This window comes from Scleropages formosus, chromosome 6 (genome assembly GCF_900964775.1).
Source record: "Scleropages formosus chromosome 6, fSclFor1.1, whole genome shotgun sequence".
Taxonomy (NCBI): domain Eukaryota; kingdom Metazoa; phylum Chordata; class Actinopteri; order Osteoglossiformes; family Osteoglossidae; genus Scleropages; species Scleropages formosus.
In genome coordinates, this window is record NC_041811.1 from 22714188 (window position 1) to 22739158 (window position 24971).

The window sequence follows — 24971 nt, forward strand, 5'->3', positions numbered from 1 at the left end:
ATCAAAAAATATTCTCAAGAGCATTACAGTAAGTATAGTAACACTTCCACAGCAGTCTGAGAAACAGCTTAAAGAGGTGGCAGATCATCTGATCTGCTAAACATCTACACTGATAATTTTAGTCTGGACAGAGTGACTCATAGGCTTCCTAAGAAGTCTGCCAGTGGCCTTTTCTCATATCCAGGCACCTGATATCTTCACAAGAGAAGCATGAAAGGGGTCACTTGACACAAATAGCAGCTGGTGAGATCCCACCAGGGCATTTTGGGAAATTATGTGGCCAAACAGCAGATTTGCAAGGTCTGCTCCAGTGGTTTCCTGCCAAACTCTTGGGGGTTAAACTGACACCTTCCACCTGTTCAACGCTCATTTCCATATTCCTCACACTAAGGACTTTGGGCCATTACCTGGTCCTGGCAATAAACCACATACCATTGGTCTGAATCTCCCACATAGCCACAAGTGCTGGAGGACAGACAACACCAAACTACTTTCACTGAACAAGCAAATGCAGGCCATTATAGTCAAAATGTTGCTTTGATTAATTTTCTTTAATTCTTATGCTTCATCAGAAAATCACCTTGCAAATTCAATTACTATAAGGTGTTTGTGTACATACTTCCTAAAGCTTGCAGTAACACTTCTGAAAAAATGTCCCACCGATGAATGATAAAGGGGGATGTCCCTGTGACTTCTACATACTTTTAAAAAAAAATTACATAAAAGCCAGCAGCTTCAACATATTTTTGATTTTATCTTGGGGTGGGAGAGGAATTATATGTATTATATATATATATATATATTTTTTTTTTTTTTTTACACTTCAGTGAGGCTATTCAAAGGCCAGTATGTGAGTATATTGGACTTACAAAGTCTTCCTCTGTGCAGGATCCACAAGTCTCAGTGTGTCACGGATGACCCCCACCTTGACCTCTTCATCTACAGGACTGGGCACGTACTCAAACACACCTGGAGACACCTGTAACATCAGCAGCTGTAATCAGGCACCCTTCCGTGAGAGACCCCAATTTGCAGGAGTATTCACCCCCATGGCTGCTGTTCCCCAATTATGTCAACACAAACTGACATGAGCCTAGATAGGGAACATTCTGTCTCACAGGTGCCATCAAACATCAAAGCTAAAAGAATTGAATGTACATGTACAATGTACATGCAAACTTAAAAATCTTCAGCTAACTTTTCATGTGATGTCAAGCATCACATTGTGTATACTGCATAACTAGCTGGACAAGAATTGCTAAACTAGGTTTAAATCATAGATCTCATCCTGACCTCTATCTCCACTAACATTAATTTAACAAATGAGTATTAGAGTTCCTGTAAACCACGTGTGGACTTTAAGTTGTGTGTGTACACCTGAGCTTTTGTGACAAAAAGGCGCTGCTTTTTAGAACATCCTCATACAGCGGTCCCTTTGAATAACTTCCATAATATCTCTGCAGAGACTAATGGATGTTGCATTGAACATGACTCTGTCTTTAAGAAAACCATTCCAGCAGCTAAAACTGCACACTGACCTCCTGCTCATGTTCAATCCTCATACTGGGATTAGCATTGACCTCCAGCAGGACAGGTTTTAGGTTCTTCATCAGTAGGATGTCAAAGCCCAGTATCTGGAAGACAGAAAGGGGAAGAGCAAAAAGGGAAAAAAAAAAAAAAAAAAAAAAAACATGCTGTAAAGTACACGCAATGTAACAATCAAACATGTACAACAGTTGATAAAAAGAAAAAGTAGTAAGAATAATGGATTTAATGTCATATTCTTACAAAATAAATACAATTTTCAGAACTGAGTGACTGAGTACCTATATGCTATTCTGGTAGCAATTCTGAAGCAAATATGCAATTTCCAAAAAATGTGAGGGGGAAAAAGAAAATGAGAATCTGTCTTTTACAAAGAACCTGAGACCCGAGCATTGTGTTTCAGCTGAGGACACACTGAGCTACGCCACTGTATTGTCTCCACTGGGGTTCCACATTTCAACTACGTACCTGAAAGCAGGTGGGTCCTGGTTTTCCAGGTGGGATATCAGCCTGGTAGTACACCTTGAGCTCCGGCACTAGGGCAATGACTGTCTTTATGACCAGAGATATTATGTCAGACCACACCCTCTTGATGTCTACACCCTTGGATGCCAGGCGATACAGCACACTGGAGAAAGTGCGCTTACTGCCTGTGTTGTAGCTGTCTGAGTGGATGAAGTTGCCGCTGTGCACGTTGAGCGAGTAATTGGTGAGGTGCATGAAGACGCGATTGAGGTTCTTCGGACTTGGCTCCTGGTATGGTTCAGTGCAGAAGCGCGACAAGCCTTCTTTGGCGATGTAGATCTCTAGTGGCTCTAGTGACTTGACCAGGACATACAGGCGGATGTCAAACTTCAGCTTGTCGATGAGCAGGGGCTTCTGGATGTACTCCTGCACAATAGCATGCTTGCTGTGAGCGCCTGCTGCCAACCGCAGGTCCCGGGGATCCCGGATAAGGTAGATCCCATCCCCCTGGGAGCCACCATCCGGCTTTACAATGAACGTTGGGTTCCAGGTGACATCACTATCCTTTGCCATGCGGATCTGCAGGAGGGGGAAGAACATGGGTTAACAGGAACAAAGCACTCGACCCAGCCGATGTCTGCATTTTTCGAAAAGTTATGGAATACGATTATGCTTCTCTAAACTGATGAGAGAGCCTCTTAACAATCAAGATAATTTTGTGACAATTGCCCATAATAACTAATTTACTTTAATTGCTGCATAAATGGAAATGATTTTAAGATAAGAAAAATAAATCAAAGTTTCATTGTTCTGCATCAGAATAAACACAAAAGAAAACTGCCGGTTAACTGCAACAGGCTCAGCTTTGACTCCACAATAATTAATATGTAAAATGTATCTTCCAAGTACTTAAAAGTGCATCAGGAGGCATACAGCACAAAGATAATAGCGATCTTTAGGAGAGTTTTCCTTCTTTCTAAAGTGTCTAGGGGCAGTGGACATAAAGGGCAGCGCCTAATCCAATTGCAAAAAAACAAAATTTGTTATCATCTACATGAGAAAATGTGGTAGATTCTAGCAATAACAATGGCTCTTTGTTTTTCCCCATTTTATCCGAAAAACACAACAGCCAGGTCTACAGCTTTCACGGTTACACGAGGCAGGAAATAAGTCTTACTGCATTCAGATGAAAACCGAGTGGGTAGGGAACGGCAGAAGTGTTGACTCTGCCATCTACACATTTATGAACATGAAACACTAAATCCTTGAGATGAAAACTTAATTGTGAAACTGCCATTTGAAGGGGATAATAATAAAGTAAGTAATGGACTTGGTGTTAACAGGTTAACAGGAAAGCCATGGCAAACTAGCAGCTAATAGGATTGCAATGGTATACGGAAAGGTTAATAGGTTAAGAAAGGTATGTCAGGGGTTAATGCAAGAGACGGCACAAACAGATGATATAAAGCGGTTAACTAACACCTGTGAAAACCTTTCAGTATATATCTTGTACTTGTGCGCAGTAGTTACATATACCCTTTACCTCTTCTGCAAAGAATGGTTCAAAGTATTAAAGGATCTGCATACTTTTGCAACCAAGGGAAAAAAACAGTCTTCCCGCATAAAATGATTACCTTTTCATTTAAATACTGCTTGTTATAAGATATAACTAAAGGTAAAAAGGTCTGATGAGATTCATCTTCGTTTCAGCCTTTACATCAACAAAAGCTGAAATTTTAATAAGGACACACTGATTTTTTTTTTTTTTATGTCAAATGTGTGTGCAAACACAGAATACATATATAAAGAAACTGCAATCAGCAATGAACCTCACACAGGCCTCCCAGGACAAGCACGTCAGTGCTACAAGCTGCAGTTATGAAAATGGAGTAATTAGAAATGGGAACTTAATCTAATCTTGTTGCCCCACATGCAAGTCTTTAATGCTGTCCAGCCACAGAAGAAAGGAAGTAAAGAAATGGCGACGTGCCCTGCAATAGCATGCCTGGGTGACGCATGCAGAGACGAGAGCGGCAATTGAGCCGTCACCTTTCTAAGATGTCAACCCACCCCTCACCTCGCCCTGCGCAGAGGCATGCTGTGGGTCGGAGCGGCACTGCGGGGACCCCTGATGTGTCAGCCAATCTGATATTCGGGTCAGGTTGCCAAGAGACTGGAAAAGCTAATGTAAAGGGACCGAAGGTGTGAACTGCACAGTTCTGTTTTAAAAATAAGGTAGAAAATCAGAGTGCTTTAAAGTTAAAAAAAAAAAAAACACTGTAGCAGTTAATTTTTCTGTATAAACACTATGGCTCCTTGGTGAGGGGTAATGTGAAAAATGAGCATGAGAACTCAACAAACTGTAATATGAAACCAAATAATAATATAATGCATAAACCAGGACTATGATGTATAATTTATGATCAGGTAATAATGTGCAAACTTTCCTGTCTGATTCTCAAGTTCTACAATTATAAGACTTTTTAAACTAAAAAAATCTTGAGAAACACACTCTTCTCACTGCCTCTCTACTGCCATCTAGAGCCGCTGGAACTAAAGTGCATTTTGCTCTCACTGAAGTCTGATGTGCAGCTGTCATCAGTTTGCGAATACATAAAAATATGTGTTGATGAAAATGTCATCATTTCAACTGCCCTTTCAACTAGGACAGGTACTCTGTCATACAACACATTTATCGGTGCAATTTGTATCTTCCATACAGTCCTTGTTTCATTGCCGAGTTTTCAATCAACCTATAGTAGACACAGAATGTCTGAACAGCCACTTGATTGACTTTCCTTAGCAATTCAAAGATTGCTTTGGTCTTGCACAACAGACAGCTCTCTGTTTAGGTGTGTGTGTGTGTGTGTGTGTGTGTGTGTGTGTGTTTTCAGCGGGGCTTTGGATCCCTCTCCCTGAGATCTGGTGCCACCTTCTGTTTCCATACCTCCTCCACTCTTTCTGGAAGGACCAACCCAGCAATTAAACATTGCAATGCCCGATTACAGGAATTTCCAAATGATCATTTAATTATTCCATTAACTCATCTGCACTTTATTACTTATGGATGTGCACAACTGCTTATTTTAATTTCTTTGTCACTAGCACCCTGATAATAGTTACCTCTCAATTCAGTGAAACAGCTGAACCTAGAATATTAAAACAGGCAGTGTAATTAAAATCGTAATAAAGTGAATGATGTAATCCATACAGGGACCCTGGAAATGGACAAAGCTTAGTATGGACTGCAATATGTAAATATGTTTCACTTCTACTAATATGCAAAACATGCTATACTAGTAAAAGGCTGATAAACTACAAATTATACTAAGACAATCCTTAAGATTTATCTTCCAATCCTAAGGTTATTTTCCAGAAGAGAACAAATTTATCACCAGTATTTTATATTTTGTCTTGTCTACGTTAGAAAAGTATATTCAAAAAGGCACTTATCAGTGTTTTGTTTAGTTATAAATCTAGGACATTAATCAGGCAAATGCCAGAGCTGTTATTGTCGACTGTAAGATGGGAAAACAACATTGTAATTATCATCAGAAGAGGGGAAGGTTACAGGAAATTCTGCGTGGGAGAGAAAAGCTGATTTTTTCTTCCCCTGAAAAACACAAACTTCATCCCAAATTTGTGACTAGACAGTAGTGCTTTCTATTTACCACTAACATGACATGGGGCATTTTTTTTCCCATATACTCTCCAAATACCAGTCTACATGATAGAACTGGTAGTGTAGTGGTTACAGTTGCTGCCTTTAGAACCACAGGTTCAATTCCCACCTCCAGCTATAGTATCTTTGAGCCAGGTACTTACCCTAAATTGCTCCAGTAAAATGACCCAGCTGTATAAATGGGAAAATAACTGTAAGCTGCTTTGGAGAAAAGCATCAGCTAAATGAATAACTGTAAATGATACTTGCAGCAAAGGGCTATGGAATGAACTTCACTTTGTCATGGCTCACCATCTGTTTGCCTTGCATAGAACTCATGGGCCAGATACATGTTTAAGAAATAGCATCAGGTTACAATATGTTAGTTCAAAAAGCAATGCACTGTAACATGAAACAGATTAGGTACAAAAACATTAAAAAGGGCTATAGCATGAAAAATCTGTAAAAGAGCAATTTAAATGACTATATACAGTAGGTGTAATAAATTTGTGCAGCATGTACAAGCTTCCTCAGCTCCTAGGTTGCATATTGGGATCTGACCCCCAGCGTTTGCCTGTGAGTTGCTTTGCATTTATTTTTCTGTTCTATTTCCTCCTCTATTTACTGTTTATGTGACTGCCATCCCTTTCAGGAGTTACTTCGCCTTTTCCCTTTGTCTCCTGGAATATGTTCCAGATCAGCACAACTAATGGTGTAAGCAGTAATTGAAAATGAAAGGATCAATGAATGAATGGATGACTGTATTAGTCAACATCAGAGGGGTTAATCCAAGCTGACATTTCCATATTGCACACCTGTCGTAGGCATACACTCCTACCTGGGTGTTAAAGAGCTGGAACTCCTCCGGCATTATCCAAGAGCGGGGGTAGAAGTTGTACTCTTCCGGAAAGAGTTCCTGCATGGTCCGCACCGCCCTGCTAAGGTTGATCTTCCGCAACATCTCAATCATACCTGGGTAAAACAAGAAAAAGCATCCATCCATTCATCCATCTTCCAGACTGCTTGCCCAGCTAAGGTCACAGTGCAAGGAAAAACAATATATATATATATATATATATTTAAATTCTTGAGATGTCCTCTGTTCTAAAAGTTTGATTGCGTTAATCAGAGCTACAATTTTACATGTACCTCACAGTAGGGTTATTAAACTTAATTACTAAACCATTTAACATGTAGCTACACAATCAAGTCCAGTAAGTTTATCAGATGTTTTAATTCTGCTGTCAGAAAGGATGAGAAATCTCAGCGATTAGGCAAAAGTAAGAAACTTTACTCAATCATTTTGTGCAACTGTGCTTGGCCAGCAAAGATATATGCTAAATCCAGCTATAAACTGTGTACAATGACCCAGCACTGCCAGAAACTTCTGATACGCTGTTCGGGAAATGCTGATAAAATCAGGCATCTAGATGTGGTAAAATTAGTTGGCTTACTAAAATAAGTGCTATCTAAGTGTTTACTTGGCAAGCAAAACCTCCTCTTCAAATTCTTCCCATATCTCTTTTCTACAACCTGTCTGTAAACCCATGTTTACCCATTCAGCTAACAGGTCTCAGTAAAATGGAACCAAATAGGAGGAGCAGGACCACCTTTACTTCAACTCACTGCCAGTTCACGCCGTACATGTTTATGGCACAAAAAGCCAACAATCAGCACTGAATAGTTGTTTGTGAAGACTAAAGTATTTTTAATTTCAACTGCAAATTAATTCATTTTAAATTAATTTTAACTGCAAAGCAACTTGCAATGTTAAGCTGCATACATCTATTTACTCATTTATACAGCTGGGGAATTTTACTGGAGTAAAATCAGGGTAAGTATTTTGTTTAAGGGTGCTACAGCTAGGATTCAAACCTGCAACCTATGGGTCCAAAGGCAGCAGCTGTAACCACTAGGCTAGCAGCTCAGCAGGTTTTATGTTGATGCAGCTCAAAGTTGATATTAAAATGAAGCCGTATTATTATTATTATTATTATTATTATTATTACAGCTATATTCAAGGTTTTATAGAACACATGGCACAAACAAACTGAAGCACATCTGTATTGTTATGTTTTTCTTGATTGTGACACAGTAGTAAAAGCAATGTTGGAGTTACAGACAAAATTAATTAACAACAGTCCTCCAGTCCCAATTGTGCTCATAAGCTGGGGAGCCAGTGTGACCTTACCAGGAAACTTGTTGACTTGGCCAGAGACTATGTTTTCGTTATCGTGGAAGGACACTCCATGCCAGTATATATCGCAGGCCACTCGACGACCCAAGGGAAACTGCAAAGAAACAAGGGACTGTTGATGGTTTCAAATACGAAAGTCAACGTCCAGTGGTGTACAGCTGCAAGTCAGCAAAATAAGTTAAGCAACTAGTTTGCCTTCAAAATGAAAAGGAAAAAAAAATGTGAGACAAATCTCAGAGAATTCAAAATTGGCGACATTAACAATTTAAAACAATCTACCCAGTCTGCAACTTTGTTCGCAGCCCCTGTTTTGTCACTGGAACACTTACACCTCTCTAAGCTAACAAGATTTCTGGGGGACACCCTGCAATGAAGTCAAGGAGCCATCCAAGGACACTAGTTTCTGATCAGATTACACACTCCTGCTGGGTTTCCCAGTGTGTGAAGCAGGGCTGTTCATCACCATGTAAGTCACACATGAGTAAAACCCACCAAAACCCTAACAAGGTCCACAAAGTCAGGGCCTTTACTATCAATGGGGGTCTTGGAGAAAAAAAGCATTCAAAAAATATGCTTATAAATTCATGTAAAACTGCTACAAACACTAATCTATACTAAATGCACACATTTAATCTAATCAAGAAAATAGGCCAAATGAATTTGGGTGATATTAGGGCAAATAAAACCTGAAATAACCGAGTTCAATTACTGCTCCATTCTCATGTTTAACCGTGCAGAAAAGGGACATCCTAAGAATAACTCATCCTCAATCCACAGATACAAAATATGGCAACATAACGAGAAGGCAAGCAAAAAGAAGAGCAAGACAGCAACCTTCATACAAATAATAAACCTAAACCATCTTACATTAAACTATTATCACTATTCCTTCTCTCTTCTCAGCCCCGAAAGTCAGTCATCTTGTCGAATATAAACATAACAATATCCACTGATCAACAAAGAAATGCATTAATCATTCAAATTACACAGTACTGTTCAGGAGTGATTGAATTATTTGTCCGGTAAAGCTCTTGTTTGATGACACAACCAGCTGCAATGAAGCTCAAAGGTATTTCCCATTTGTTTGGACTGCCAAACAGCAAAATTAGATGCTCTTCTTTCTTTAAAAACAAAGAGAAGAAGAGCACTCTATAAAAAATAAAATAAATAAATAAAATAAAGAAAGGATACCAATGGATGCTTTGAATTCTCTGCTCATGGCGTTTTAGTCCATTTTACATGTGCATTTATTTATTTAGCAGACACTGTTCTCCAAAGCAACTTCCAATGAACTCGAGTGCTATTTCTTTCATCAAAAAAATGCTCACCCACATAATACTGAGACTGTGCAAGTTAAATGTGTGCAAAATGTGACTACTGTATTTGTATAGGGTCAAACCTTAAACCCCTTCAACAGTCAGGAGTTCAAATACTCCATTTTTTAAACCAGTTACGCACCAAAGGCTAAAAGACAAAACAAAAACTTCTGACTACTGTAAAATTCATATTCTTATTAATGTAGCAAATACTTATTACAAGGACAACTGCACATGTTGAATATAGACTCCCTTGAACTATGAGAAAAAAAGACACCTTACGTGAGAATCACTGTTCACCAAGAATTACATGTATATATGGCTTTCCACAGCTGCTCGACTCATCAACCAAAAACATGCTTATATTTTTAAAAAAACGAAAACAGACTTACAATAAACTAAATCATTCAGAGGTTCTCTTTCACAGTTGAAATGAGTCTGTAGACAAACTTTTTTTATTGCAGTGAGTCAAACATATGAAATTTATTGGAAAGCAGTCACAGTATACATATTCCAACACTATCATAGACAGATCCCCAGTCACATTTTACATAACACACTAAAGTACACTTCAGCACATTATCATCCTCCATCACAGCTATCTGTAAGCAGTAGATCTCTCTTAACTTTGAGATAAAGACATCCCATTAGCAATGCAGAAGAGAAAGCCTAAAGCACATTTGTGCTTTTCTTTGCACGCAGAGACTCTCCATCCCTCTAAATGGACAGAGAGACTAAAAGGATTATCCCAGATTACATCTAATCATTACCCACTGATAGGCTGCACCATATGCTGAAAGTCAATTGGCAGATGTACTGCATGTTGTGTGTGTAAACTGCAAAAATCAGTCAACTGTGTTCAAACCTACAGGGGTAAAGTGTTACGAAAAGTTACGTTGTGTATCAATACAAAGAAAATCTAATAATAACAAAAATTATTGTAAGAGGACTTTGTCACATCTGAGATTTCATTAGGGAAAAATCTTTTTAAAACATTCAATGTTTTGGCTGTAGTTTGGCAGTTGCTTTGGGGGGGGGGGGGGGCGGTGTAACTGTTCAGATTTCATCTGTCATGTTCACAACCACATTTCAAATCACATGCAAAGTTAACTTACTTTCACTTAACATCAACTAACCTTAAATAAAGTTAACTCTTCCTGCAGGATCTCCCTGGAGGTTCTGAGGTTACATAATGCAAAGATAACCATGGTCCACAAAAAGGCAACACAAAATCTTCTGGATTTTATTGTTGAAAGGTAAGATCAGGAAAGGGGTATTTAAATTAAAAAAAAAAAAAAAAAAGTCATTATATATACCACAGAAGACCATGCATTATTAAGTAGACAATACTGTAGAAATACAGGCTCATGAAATATGTTGAAAATATGGTATCATCTGGATGTAAAAGACCAGTTTTGTTCCCCAAAAACTGATGAACAGGCAGAGAGAAAGGTAATTGAAGAGGCTATTGAGAGCCGATGACAGCCATAAAATAGCCACAAGACTTTAAGGCAGTAACTGGCTACTTCCTGCATCCTCAAAAAAAAAAAAAAAAAAAAAAGAAATCCAAGTCCAGAAAAATCTGCAACAAGACATAGTAACTTTTGCAAGACCTTATGAAAAAAATGTCTTATGATCTAATGGGACAAGGCAGAACTTTTTGGCCTTGATTCCAAAAGACATGTTTGGTGCAAAAGCACCACAGCTTGCCTGCCAAAGTACAGAGTACTTACACTCGAGCATTAACATCACTTTGAAGAAGAGGAGGAGCCAGAACCATCTGCTAAATTAATAAATGTAAATGCATGGTGTTTGCAGCATCATGCTACTGGGCTGTGTTTCTTTAGCAGGGACGGGGGCTCTGATCAGACCAGATTAAAAGGGGAAAATAAATAGCTACAAATATTTATTGCAAAATCTGCCATGAAATTTAACAAAGAATTTCCCCTTTCAACAATCCATAGCACACAGCCAACTGGGATGGCTTAAAAAATAGGAAGGTCAATGCCCTGGAATGGCCCGATCAGAGCCTCCAGCTCAATCCCATAGAAAAGCTGCAGAGTGACCAAAAGAGGGCTGTGCACAGGAGATCACCTCAGAATGTGACTAAGCATTAACTCTGCAAAACGTGAGATAAAACTGAAATCCACAAGTGCAAAGTTGGGAGAAACCTATGGAGACACTTACTGCTGTGATCAAAGCTTCTGCAAAGTATTACATAAAAAATATGCACCTAATATGTATTGAAAAAAGGCACTGCAAGAATTTTTTCCCCCTTAAAAGTTATTCACTTCATTTTAACCTAGATATCGCAGGGTACAAGATGTTATTAGTGAAATATTACAAAATTACAAAATAAGAAACATATAAAGTACCAATAAATGTGGAAATATTGGGTTTAATAGTATGAATATGAAATGAAAAACACTTTCTGCCACCCCCATTGCACACAGGGAGCAAACATAAGGCCCTAAAAACATAACTAGTGACCTGATCAATAAGTCCGGAGTTACAATGAACGAGATTTGAGGCCTTAAAATATTTATACAAATCATTTGTTAATTCTTTGTTGCCGAAACAAAAACAGATCGAAAACTCAATTGCATGAGAATATACAAACATTTAAAAAAAGACATTTGTTAAAACCTTGCATGAAGACCCTCGAATACAACGTGCAAGTTCATCAACATCACAAATGTGATCTTTATCGCTGAATTAAGACCGACTTTACCTTGCTCTTCAATCACGCTGTTACACAAAAACAATATTTTTCCAAACACGCACCAAATCTGTGCAAATCAGATGAGCTCCAGACATCAGTACTGAAAATGTAAAATTCTCCTTTTCATATTTAACAATCAAGAGAAAAATATCAGCAATATGTTTAATCATTTACCATAGAATATGATTTCTTACTGAAGAAAATCACTGTAGTAAGTAAACCTTCTGTAAAGGTAAGCCTTTGAGGTCTTGATTAGCCTTTTGGTATATAAATTCTTGTCTTCACTTTGCTGTTGTAATGGCAGCATGTAATAGTTCAATACAGATATCAGTGCAGAGAAGGAAACTGGATACATCATAGCCATTAAAAGATTGTATTACAATGGAAAGCCAAAGCTGTTGATGGAGTTCATAACATCACAATAAAAACCGTTACCATCAGACCTCTCAGATAGGTAGAGATGACCAAGATTATTTACACTGTATTTTAAATGTCACACTGGACAGATGGTACCCAGTAAGCATGCACAATATCAATTAGTGTCCTCATTAAATACTTATGGACAGCACATATTTAAAGGGAACTTTTAGTAATGGTAAACTGTAACTGTATCCGAACGCTGGACAGGTTCAAACATCCGGATCACAATTCACTCTGTGTTTGTCTCGTACGAACCGTGCGAGGCTACTATAGATTGTCGCATGGAAAGTGTAGAAGCATTGCTGAAATATCCTAGAAAATAAACCCGACGTATTGCAAAGTGTTACGGATTCAGCGCAAACTTTCGGTGAGGTTTAAATAACTAACTCCTAATCCGTGAGGGAGCACGCAAACAAGTGAGGGTTAAATCAAGCACGGGTCTCTTCTGCGCCATACCTCTTTCCACTTAAGCTGCCTGATGCTCACTTTGAGCGCTTCCAGCGAGGTCTTGGCTTTGGAGGTGTCAACCGTCACCGGCCTCTTCTTTTTGACAAGTTTGCTGCCTTCGTCTTTGATGTACTGGCTCTTCGCATCCTTCAGCTGGATGCTGGGAACCGTAACGCCGTTGCTCTCCGTCTTCCCCTGGAGCACTTTCGGCTTCCCCTGGACCTGAAGCGTTGGCTCGCTGCTGTTGCGATCGGACGCATCCCCCGAGGTGTTCTCCGCTGCCCCTTGCCCACCATCCAAACCCTGCTCGCCGCCGTTGGCAGCAACATCGCCCGAGTCCTTGCCGACAGCACTCCGCGCGCTCCGACCCTTCGCCGCACTTCTGCCGGGTGCAGGCGGGCCTCCAGCATCCCTCCTCCGCCCAGAAGCACCATCGGGACCAGGAGGAGCACCCGGCGGCACGGGTTCCGCCGCCGGTTTCTGAACAGGGCCCTCCCCGACCCCTGCTTCAACTGCTTCTCCCTCCAGCGCCCGTCCGGGCACCTTCATGTGCTCCAGCTGTACCCTCACCTTCACATAGTGGTCACTCATAGTGCGGGCAGCCCTCCAACGTGCAAAACTGTCTTTCCCTTTCCAACCACTCTGTGATGCAACCCCACTGTCGGTGTCAAGGCACAACTGAATACTTCTTCATCACACTAGTCTAGAAACGAGTAGATCATTATGCTCCATGAGAGACACGTTTCCCTGTACATGATGATCATGTGGAATACGGGATTACACTGATTTCTCCATAGCAAAACAGTCAAGGGAGTCATTGATTCAAACATTCGACGGTTAAAGCGCGTTAGTTACGTCGCCGGCTACTAAGACTGGGCTGGCAGCTAACACTAAGTCATATTTAATTAAGTATCAAGCTACAGTGCACGGACGTTAAAGCCATATAATATTAACTTTGCCGCACAGGGGGCGTGAGCACATGATGATAGAAAACACGCCATGATGAGCAGCGGAGAGTAGCGGCGGGGCAGCGGCCGCCTCGCTCTCGACGACTGCGGAGGAAAGACGCCTCAGACGCAGCTCGCCCGCCTCAGAGCAGCATGCACACTCGAGCATATTCAAAGTCTTAACGCCGGTCAAAGGCGTCTGCCGCTTCAGTATGCATAATCGGAACGGTAATAATTTCGCTGGTGTCGGTTGTTTCGGTCGTCTTTAATGAGGTGCGCGCCCGCGAGCTCTCGAAACGCCCGCAAAAGCAGCCGCGTTACAGCGAGGAGGGGAGCCTCGCAAATGAGGCGCTTGTGTTTTGGTCCCGTTGACAACGCAACGAAACGCGAATAACGGAAGCCGCAGAGGCACATTACCTTTGCGGCGTTACGGTATTCTCAAAATTTGGCGTTGTGAAAAAAACAGCGGAAGCATCGCGTGTAGAGCAGAACAATGACGCAATTCCGCGGGAAGAGGAGAGTATTAGGGGCGACGTTTTTAGTCAGAAACAGAGCAAAATCTGGAATTGTTGCCATTAATTCGAGAGAAATTATGAACTTTTATTAGCATTTTGAAGTGGTTCAATCAATGGACACAATCAGTAGTTGATAAAGTGCCTGAATCAGTTCTTGTTCAGCAACTTTCTGTTTCTCACTCACTGAAAGAAAGTGATTCAACAGCATTTTCAATTAGTCTTTAATTCCCCTGCAAAAAAAAAAATTCCATAAAGATACTAAATTAACGTAGTGGAGTAATACATAAACACAGAAAATAAATCTGAGTCAGTGCAATACAGCAGTGAACACAGTCCGGAGCCTATCCAAAATCACTGAGCGTAAGGCTGTGGTGGTACATCCAGGACGGCGCGACAGTCCATCGCAGGGTAGCCACACACACTCACACTCACACAGACTTACGTAGTACTGGTAATTTAGTGTCCCCAGTCCAGCAGAACTGCATGTCTTTGGACTTCGGGAGGAAACCGGAGTACCCCGAGGAAAGCCAAACAGACACGTAGGACATGCCAGATAATAAGAGCTAAATAATTTTTTTTTCGTTTATTTAAGAAGACACAATTAAACTGTGGAAATTACAAGACAATGTTTTGTGACTGAAGCCGAGAAGAACGAAGCGACTCACAAACCAGAACTGAACAATACAGTATTATTGCGTGTGACCTCTAGGGGGCAGTGTTGCCAAAAGCACGAGAAATGTTTTTAATAAGCATTGTCAAGGTATTACGGTACTGAGATTTTTTTTTCTAAAAAAGGTATGGTTTTACAATGTACAGGATTTCTTTTATAAAGTTAATATCCTAAAGAAAACAAATTGGTAGTCATAGATTGACAAATTAGAGAGTCAATCATTTTATAACTCCCACATGCTTTAATTTTTCCTGTCCATTGGTATTACTTGCTAATTGATTGTTTTTATTGTCTTTTAGTACAGTATTTATTAAAGTTTGATTAAAGTGATTTGATCTTAAGATGTTTACTGCAAGTGCTAGCCTTCATTAAAATGTTCACAAATTAATGAGAGGCCTCTTTCTATTTGTGCAGAAAGGTAATACATAATTAAAGCAATTAGAATCATTCACAAACAGAGAGGTACTTGCATGAGTTATATTTGAGAAACTAAACTCATTTTCATGTTTTTCTTTTTACTTTTCCCGAAATTCCAGCAGTTTTGTTGAATGTACAGTATGTATGAGTACCTAGTCAGTACAGTATACAGTCAAAGTCAGCTTTGTTTTGCCCAGCAGAGAGAACATTTGTTTATAACTAATTGTTTGTAATGCAGTTTGTGCCTTCTGTTGATTTACTGCACTCTTTGTATTGTTTTTTGAGATGTTTGTTGCTTAGGAGAAAAGAATCTGCTAAATTAATAAATGTAAATGTACACACACACACACACATTTTCAGAACCGCTTGTCCCATACGGGGTCACGGGGAACCGGAGCCTACCCGGCAACACAGGGCGTAAGGCCGGAGGGGGAAGGGGACACACCCAGGACGGGACGCCAGTCCGTCGCAAAGCACCCCAAGCGGGACTCGAACCCCAGACCCACCGGAGAGCAGGACTGTGGTCCAACCCACTGCGCCACCGCACCCCCAAAATGTAAATGTAATTATTTTTAATTTTTAAAGGTTTCTGCAGTTTTAATTACAGAACTTGAAATGTCAACTGTGTGAAATGCATTATAACACTACGGATGTGATGTGTTTATTTGGAGAGAACAAAAATCTGCTTTTAACAATTAAAGCTATACATTTTCATGTCTGTTGTTGTACGTTGTATTTGCAAATGATTACTGCTACAAAATTAATAACCAAATGAATGAGCTCCTCCTTTCTGGATCAAATGGGCTGTTATTGTAGCAAACACACTGAAATACACTACAGTGTTGGCAACTGTAGTTATATTCACAATTTTGTAACTAATGCATGAAAAGGCAGCATTGTGGGTAGCCCTGGTGTTTCACTGCTCCTTGGCTGTTGGCTCAGACGGAGGTTCGAAATTTTTTCAGTATGGGTATCCTCTGGGTGCTCTGGTTTCCTCCCACAGTCCAAAGACAGGTTAGTGACTATATCACTTTAAGTGTGTGTGCATGTGTATGTCAGAGAGATTACCTTGTGATGGACTGGGATTCCGTCCGCTGTACCCTGTCTCCCTCCCAATGCTTCCAGCATAGACTCCAGACCACCGTGGTACTGGTGGTACTTACTAATTGGCAATAATAACTTTGGTACACACCATCAGTAGCCATATTCACTGCTGTTCACTCACTTCTGTGCCCTCATTATTATTCATTTCAGGGTATGCACTCATTGATCAATGCATAGGAAATCACTCATCCTAACTGACACACTTAGTGCTGTTCATTCATCATTCTGCTGCCCTTGCTATATATTTACTGGTGTACAGTTACTGGTATTCACTAAGAGGTTTACACTCACTGCTGTGCACTAATTCACATAAACGTACGGGGATGCACTCACTGGTGCGGACACATTATTGTGGAATGCACGTATTAATACACACTCCGTACTATGGCAGTGCAGTAATGCGCTTGGGATAAACGTGCTCGCTCCGAGTGACTGGGCTAAACCCAAACGAGTGTAACGAGCGGAAACACCACAGTGCGGCGCAGCGGTGAGGGGCACGTGCGCGCGGCGAGGCTCCCTCCGTTCTCCCGGTGTGTGCTGCAACCGGAGCCCGGAGAAGAGCGGAGTGGAGTGGCCGCTGAACTCTGAAGAGGATCTGCGCACACGGACTGACTGAGCCCAGCGTGGCACCAAGGAGCTCTGCGCTGTCGACCACGGTCTCCTCGTCGCGGCGCTCAATATAATTATTATCACAAGTGCAAACAAAGAAAGAAAATTTAAAAGAAAAGAAAAAAAAATGAGAGCGGGAGCTGCTGCGTGGTCCACGGGACCGTTCGGCACGAGGACGTAGGGAGTGTGAGAGCGATGGAGTGAGTGACAGAGGAAAAAAGGGGGCGGCCGGCCGGACCTTTTGTCCTGATCGGGATCCTCCTTCTGGACTCATGACAACAAAGGGCAGTCAGTCCCCCTGCGGAGCGCCTCCGAGCCGCCACTGCCGCGGGGACAGCGCCGCGTGCTCATGAGCGGCGGGCGCGGGCGCGGGAGGCGAGTGTCGCGAGCCGGCGTACCTGTGACACAGGTGTGCTGCGGAGATGCCCGTGCGGAGCAGGTACAACCTGGTGGACGACCTGGCGGACTCGCGCGTGCCTCTGCACAACGAGGAGGCGTACCGCCACGGCATTCACTTCCAAGCCAAGGTGCCTTTTCACATTTCTAAACCGCCGCGCTAAATGTTTTGCGGAAAAAACGCGTTTCCCGAAATGTTGCGCTCCGGGGAGGGAAGGAGTCAAGGACTCGGAGCGCGATCGCCGATCGGCCGCCGTTTGGCCCGTGATCGCGGTGCGGTGCGGTGCGGTGCGGTGCGTTGCGGACGCGCTGCTTTGGGCGGGATCGTCCGTTCAGGTCCGCAGCAGCAGCAGCAGCAGCAGGTAAACTTGTTTGAGCAACTTAAGTTGTTTGGAGCGGCCGAGAAAAACGACCTCGCACTTCCTTCGCCTGCTACTCCAGCTATAATAAGAGTTCTCACACTGAGCACGTTTGGTTTGGAGATACCGCTTCAGCCAGTTCAGGTGTAGAATAATTTGACTTTAAATTTAATTTGTCCGTGATTTTATACATGATGATCACGCGTGTTTGTGACGATCGGCGGCACCGCTTCAAACGGTTTACTTTCGCTTTCAATACATTCATTGAATGCAGTGCATGCGTAATAAACCTTTTATTACGCATGCACTGTATTCAATGAATGTATTGAATGTATGTATGTGAATGAATGTATATGAATGTAGGTAAAGGGCATCAAGTGAGATCTCCAAACCTGGTGAACTCTTTCTGGATCATTTTACTGTGCTGGCTGAAGAATAACAGGTCAGTTGACTCCCTCTGAGTAAAACTTTCACCATCAGTGACCTGATGAGCCAAACGTGGGGTGAAGTTGAAATGTGTATTAAGTAACAATAAACACTAATAGAGCACATACACTGGGGGGAAAACTTTATCTGCCCTACATATGTACCCTCATAATATGTACACCAACCTCATTGTTTATTATTTCCTTGAATATTTAAATGCGTTGCAGTAAGTTCACTGATTTGCTACAGCCTTCATTCTTAACTATCCATAAGAACAAATCAGAAAATAAACATAAGTTGATGAAATCCTCGAAAAGAAATCTGGCTCAGTTGTATGAACGACTGTTCAGTGCACATATTCATACCTGTTTTTTTTTTTTCTAAAATGAGATGTTCCTCGCGTGAATTAAATATCATTCAGTTATTTGAAGTGGACGGGGGGTGCGGTGGCGCAGTGGGTTGGACCTGGTCCTGCTCTCCGGTGGGTCTGGGGTTCGAGTCCCGCTTGGGGTGCCTTGTGATGGACTGGCGTCCCGTCCTGGGTGCGTCCCCTCCCCCTCCGGCCTTACGCCCTGTGTTGCCGGGTAGGCTCCGGTTCCCCGCGACCCTGTATGGGACAAGCGGTTCTGAAAATGTGTGTGTGTGTGTCTGTATTTGAAGTGGGTTGCATGGAGTATGGAAACAATCTTGTGGATTTGTCTCAGCAGTTGTGTGAGAAGGGGGGCTGGCTGTGGACACAGGCACTCATGAATATTTATGGGACTTGTTTAGATGAGGACTTTGTAGGCTCTCAGAACTGCAGGCCGGAAACGGGCGGCATTCTAAATAAATGCGAAAAAGGGCAAAATGCATGAAATTGAGGAGATGAAGTTTGTGGTTGTGGTGGGTGTTCCACTTTCTCAGTTTCTGCAGATGAGCGTGGCCTCGGTGTGTGTGTGTGTGTGTGTGTGTGTTAGGTTACTTCACGGCTGCTGCCAGGGCTGCGGATTAGCAATGAGCAGAGGATTTCTGAGCTGATGTGAACTCAGCAGAACAAAGTTACAATGAACCCCCCTCCCCCCAACACACACAACAGATTTTTTAGCATTTTTTTTTCCTCATGATGCAATAAACCCACCGAGGAAACACTCTCACACTCAGTCTAGACTTTTAATCATTTTGTACGTAGTTACGTGAACCGCTGCTCCAAACACATGTGCGCCAGAATAGGGAATGCGTATCGAACAAGTGTGACAACACCAGCACTTCCTCGGGTATTTTATAATGAAAACGAGTTTGCATTTCTGATGTTCCATAAGTCCGGTCCTGTGTTGCATGTATTTTTCATGATTTCTCACTGCCGCTGAGACACAGAGAGGGACTGAACAAGAGGAAATGCTTCTGTACGTTGCAAGCAGAGCTGCAAATAGCATGCCAGTCCAGCCAATACAAATGACACAGCCTTTGTTTTACAGGAATTTGTGGAATGGATTTTGAACAAAAATCTTGCCAGCTAACCAAATTTAAGACCAGCCCACATGGTTGTGAAAAACACTTTGTCTGCTTTTTTTTTTCATAGCTACACTTTGCTATTGCAAAATTATTCTGGCATGTACTGTATGACTTATGAAGTATCGGTGTAATAAAAATAAAAAAGTTCTTTTTATTTTGCCTACATAAATTTATACACTAAGTGTAATGATTTAATAACTTGATTTGTGATCACTGAAGTAAATTTTGATTTATGAAATTTTTAATGAAATTATTAATATAAATTTGCACCTGTGAAATTAATTTTATGCAAGGCATTGCAACAGTATACACCAGGGCTATTTTAGCTTAAAGGGTTAACCTTAATCTTACTTTTGTTGCTACACTTATTGTATCTTTCACTCTTATGGTCATATTTATGGTCCTGCATCAGAGCATATATTCTGTGGATGAATTTAAACGCCAATTTTCCAAAGAAACATTTTTATCAGCTGGGGAACTTCCTTTGAACTTCTGTCAGCATTTATGGCATTTAAACATGTAATCATAATCACAAATTTTCACTTTGCTCGTTACCACTCAAAGTAGCCAAAATCCCTAGGGATCCTTAAAATCCGACATTCCTGTTTATGATTACATAACCAGAACTCATTTGTATTTAATTTTATATATGTTGAGCAATGGCTGTATTCAACGCTATGAAATAGCAAGAAGTGTTTCTAAATAAGGTAACACTAAATGACACCCTTAAGTTGGTTGATTTCACCTCTCTTTCATCAGATCCCTTCTACATCTTTGGTGTGTCTATGATAACTGTCGGGGATTGAACAATGTTTCTAATGTCCCCTGAGTAACAAGCGAATGTTTTGCTGTACATCACAATCCATGGAGCTCTGTGCTCAGTGCATTGCTGCTTTGTGCAGTTTGCTCAGTGCCGCTTTTCTGTTGTATCTGTGTTTTCAGGGCACACTGTAATGATCTGTGTCAATCTCTGCTCTGTGGTTCGCAGTATGTCGGCAGCCTGGATGTGCCGAGACCCAACAGTCGCATGGAGATTGTGGCCGCAATGAGGAGGATCAGGGTAAGTTTCTGTGACATCTTGGTATAAAGAGAGGAAGGCCTTCTACTGTGAGATAAAGTTTATTGACTTGAGGTCTGTGGATGTAGGGTTTTAGATAGGTGACAGCAGGTATTGCTGCAGTTAAGGAGATGCAGTTGAACCCTGAAGGCTGTAAGTTCAAGCATCACTCCTTCCTTCCTGCTGTAGTACTCCCAAGTAAGGTACTTAACCCTGATTTGCAACAGTGAAAATACCCAGCTGATTAAATGGGTCAAAAAGTTGCTTTGGGTGAAAGTGTCACCTAACAACAATCTAGTAAGAAAAAAATAATAGATGCAGCAGCAGGCAATTGATGCACATATTGGCGATGTTGAAGAGTCGCTGACTTGTCTTTCTGATGAGGAAGCATCAGAATTAATTTCTGAGTAGAGCTGACTTTGGCATTTTAACATTAACTATGACACACGGCACTTACGCTCCCTCAGAGCTGTCGTACACCAGCGACCTTCATTCATTCAATTCATTTTGCTTTACTTAGCAAACATGTTGTGTCCAAAAAGATTTACAATTCAAGTTGGTAGCCTAAAATATAGCGCATAGAAATACATAAAGTAAAATAAATCATCAACATGGCTACATGTGTGTTCTCATCCATGGGAGAACTTTCTTCGTAAAGCTTGAGATATCAAAACTGACTACTTTAAAATTTGTATATATAGATACTCTGGTTAATTTACCCAGTGTAAAAAATGTGTTCGAAAGTGCTGAGGCTCATTGTAACTTTTTACTTCAATGTATTTCTCTAGTTCACGGGTACGGTACAGCTTAACAGCTTTATAGAGGTATAAATGGTAGATTGGCTATCCAAACTGCAGAGAAGTCCCGTTGATGAAGCTACGTTGGGAGACTTCAGCGAAATCTGGTTTATACTTTGTGTGTTGTACAACCTAAACAGTAACTTTTTTTAAACAAACTACCATTAGATGAACCCTAACTGCAGTGTGTAATGTACTGCACATGCAGCCAATTCACAGTGAAATCGTTGCCGAAGAAATTTATTAGAGTACAAAAGGGATCAAATACTGGTTTACTTTGTTAAGAAAATACAGATATTTTTCTTAATTAAATAATTTAATTCCGGGGGGTGCGGCGGCAGGGCGGGTTTTGCTGGGGACTGCTCTCTGGTGGGTCTGGGGTTCGAGTCCCGCTTGGGGTGCCTTGCAATGGACTGGCATCCTGCCCTGGGTGTGTCCCCTTCCCCTCCAGCCTTGCGCCCCGTGTTGCCGGGTTAGGCTCTGGGTCACCCCGTTGCATGCAGTAAACCAGGAGAACCAGCATCCAAAAGGCCTCACACTAAGCACTGTCTTCCCTTTGTGTGCTACAACGTGCTTCTTGCAGTAATTGCATTGTGACATACAGGGCACATGGGCCTTGCACGTGAATACCTGGAAGAGTTATAAATACCCCACAGGCTTACTCGTATCCTCGGGTCCCAGTAACCCAGTGAGGGTGAGTGCCCTAATTATCGCAGTTGTAATAGCACATCTTCTCGTTGCTCTCTTCAGCAAGTGACACATTTGTTCTCTTTGGTCTGTTTCTAGCTGTTTGCTTTTAAACACAGTTCCATGTGAACATGAAAAACGTTTGAAAAATGATGGAGTGCTGAAATACTACAATTCTGTGTAAACGAAGTAAGACAAAAGGCTTTCCACAGTCTGAATGAGTGTAGCAAACAGAACATTCATGAAAAGATTACACCCGTGCGTCACATAACGGTGTTAATTTGTTCCATAAAGTCACTCCATTAGGGAAATTCGCATTGTAAAGGGATCGAATTGAACTGAAAGAAATGATCAGTTTCCAGACAAATGCCACATAAAATGTATTAAAATACCAAAAGAAAAGGTATTTTTATGATTAATAATAACACCAAAATATTTTACATTTGTAGCAAAAATATTATTTCCAGCATGCCTTTTATTCTGATATTTTCATTCATACATTCATTGCAGATAACCACTTGCCTTAAAGCAGGCTTGCGGAGGTCCAGAGTCTACACCAGTACCACAGACCTTGAGGCAGGGTACATGTTGGACAGAAACGTTTTGATATTCGGCTCAAGGATGTTTTTGATATTAACAAAAAGTTTTCCTTTTGCAAAGTGCAGGGACACTACATGGTCAGAGGTGCTGTGTAGCATTAATCACAAATTTTCTACTTTCGACAATCGTTAAATTGTGAGATTAAGACTTTGTTTATGCTGTTGTGACGGTATCGGTGTACAAGAGCAGTTTTTATGATTTAATTAATTGAGTTAAATGAAACATTTATAGTTCGCGTCTAAAAGTCAAAAATACCTCAGTTTGAGTTCCACTCCCACTGTAATACTCTTCAGCATGGCGCTTTCCCTGAATTGATACAGTAAAAATTACCCTGCTGTATAAATGGGTAAATAATTGTTAAGCAGCTTAAGGCATAAATTGTTTTTAAGAAAATCAACAGATGAATGAGTTATTAGTAGTACTAAAGGGGGGTGGTGGTGCGGCAGACTTGGCTGGGTCCTGCTCTCTGGCGGGTCTGGGGTTTGAGTCCTGCTTGGGGTGCCTTGCGATGGACTGGCGGCCCATCCTGGGTGTGTCCCCTCCCCCTCCGGCCTTATGCCCTGTGTTGCCGGATTAGGCTCTGGCTTGCCGCAACCCCGCTTGGCACAAGCGGTTGTTGACACTGGTTGGTTAATCCTTGGTTGTGATTGGTTAAGACTTTCAATGTGATAGAGACAAAGTAGGAAGTATGCAGGTGGTTTAATTATGGCATACGTGTAACCATTTTAATGAACCGCTTGAAGGAATTTGTTTCCATCCAGTGCTTATATTAAAAGAGAAAATTTCAAGGAATGCCCTTCAAAGCCTTCTTGTACACCACCGGTCATTGTTTCAAGGGTATTGTTTAGGTTGATAAACTAGATTCAACAGAAAGTAGTTAGATTCACACTACTGAGGGGCAAAAACCTTTAGACTTTGACACACCAAGCGTGTATCTCTTTTCCAAAATGTTTGATAGAAGTGGCATTGCAATTGAAGAGAAAAAAGCCATTGTGGCATTAAAATAGCTGTGTAACAGATGAAAATGTGATCGCATAGAATAATAAACTTGTTGTATGAAAGAAGGGTATATATTTTCATGAACTGGTAGCGGTTTTTCATTGTGTGGGAGTCTGTTATAAAAGCATATTTAAATGTCAGAACAATGCAGAGTTAAATCATTGGTTCAGCCACGAATGTTTTAAAAAAGTCCATCTAAATTCTTTATTTTAACTCTCGTGGTCTTAATGCCCCATGGTAACTGCCAAAGTTTGTCTTTTGTCTAAAACTGATGTGGTTTTTTTTGCTATATACATGGCAGGACTCAAATTTCTTATGTGAGCTGACAACTAAAAGAAGTAACACTGTATGCACAAAGATTATGTTATCTTACCAGGACAAAGATGTTCCAGTTTATACTAATGAACAAACCATGTGACCGAGGGGTAATGATGCCCTGTTGATTTTATTGATTCTGTATGTCCATATATTAACAAGAAAGACAACACCGTTTTGAAACATTATATATTTTCATGCATATCTAGCAGTAGCTCATGACAAAGTTTCAAATAGCCTTTTACTGCAATCCTTGATCATCGTTGTTAACATTTATTTTGATAACACCAAGTTGTCCCAAGGCGACTCACAATATTAGGAAAACAGCTTGAATCGCCTACCTATTGATACGAGGCCATTTTTAGCAGAGCAATTTCGTATTAATATTAAGTCCTACTTCTGCTCACTTGGTAGTCCCGTGCACGAAAGATAAAGCACGGAGGTTCTGGCTCCGTTGTGGTGGAACGACCTTCCCCTCTCACTCAGAACTGCGGAAACTCTGCCTACACTCAAGAAGGGTCTGAAACTCATCTTTTCCGGACCCATTTCCCCCAAGATGTCTCCAGCTCATGTACGGTGTAAATGATCATGCACCGTAACTTCATGAGCATCACCAGATAAAGACTTTAATCAGCCACTACTCCAGCATTATATTTGCTTGCTTGTGTATCTTATATTTTTTGAAAAAAAGGGTAGGAAGGTATCAGGATTTGTCTATCCTGTGTTTTATGCACCTACTTGAACGATGAACCTTGGTACAGCAACTGGAAGGTAACAAACTAGGTTTACTTGAGTCACATGTCTGTAGC

At 41.2% G+C, this 24971-nt stretch overlaps 2 protein-coding genes across 2 annotated transcripts in view; one reads left to right on the forward strand and one right to left on the reverse strand.

Annotated features, from left to right (window-relative positions):
- ttll11 (tubulin tyrosine ligase-like family, member 11) overlaps positions 1–13364 on the reverse strand; it is a 31580-nt gene extending 18216 nt beyond the window's left edge. Inside the window, exons 1-6 of the mRNA XM_029253083.1 lie at positions 12783–13364; positions 7863–7962; positions 6510–6643; positions 2014–2589; positions 1539–1634; positions 870–979 (exon numbers count right to left, since the gene is read on the reverse strand). Of these exons, the coding sequence (XP_029108916.1) occupies positions 870–979; positions 1539–1634; positions 2014–2589; positions 6510–6643; positions 7863–7962; positions 12783–13364 (1598 nt within the window). The remainder of the gene's footprint in view (positions 1–869; positions 980–1538; positions 1635–2013; positions 2590–6509; positions 6644–7862; positions 7963–12782) is intronic.
- A 3620-nt stretch (positions 13365–16984) lies between these two features.
- LOC108927257 (carboxyl-terminal PDZ ligand of neuronal nitric oxide synthase protein) overlaps positions 16985–24971 on the forward strand; it is a 72461-nt gene continuing 64474 nt past the window's right edge. Inside the window, exons 1-2 of the mRNA XM_018740438.2 lie at positions 16985–17562; positions 20696–20767. Coding sequence (XP_018595954.2) covers positions 17458–17562; positions 20696–20767 — 177 coding nt within the window. The 5' untranslated portion in view covers positions 16985–17457. The remainder of the gene's footprint in view (positions 17563–20695; positions 20768–24971) is intronic.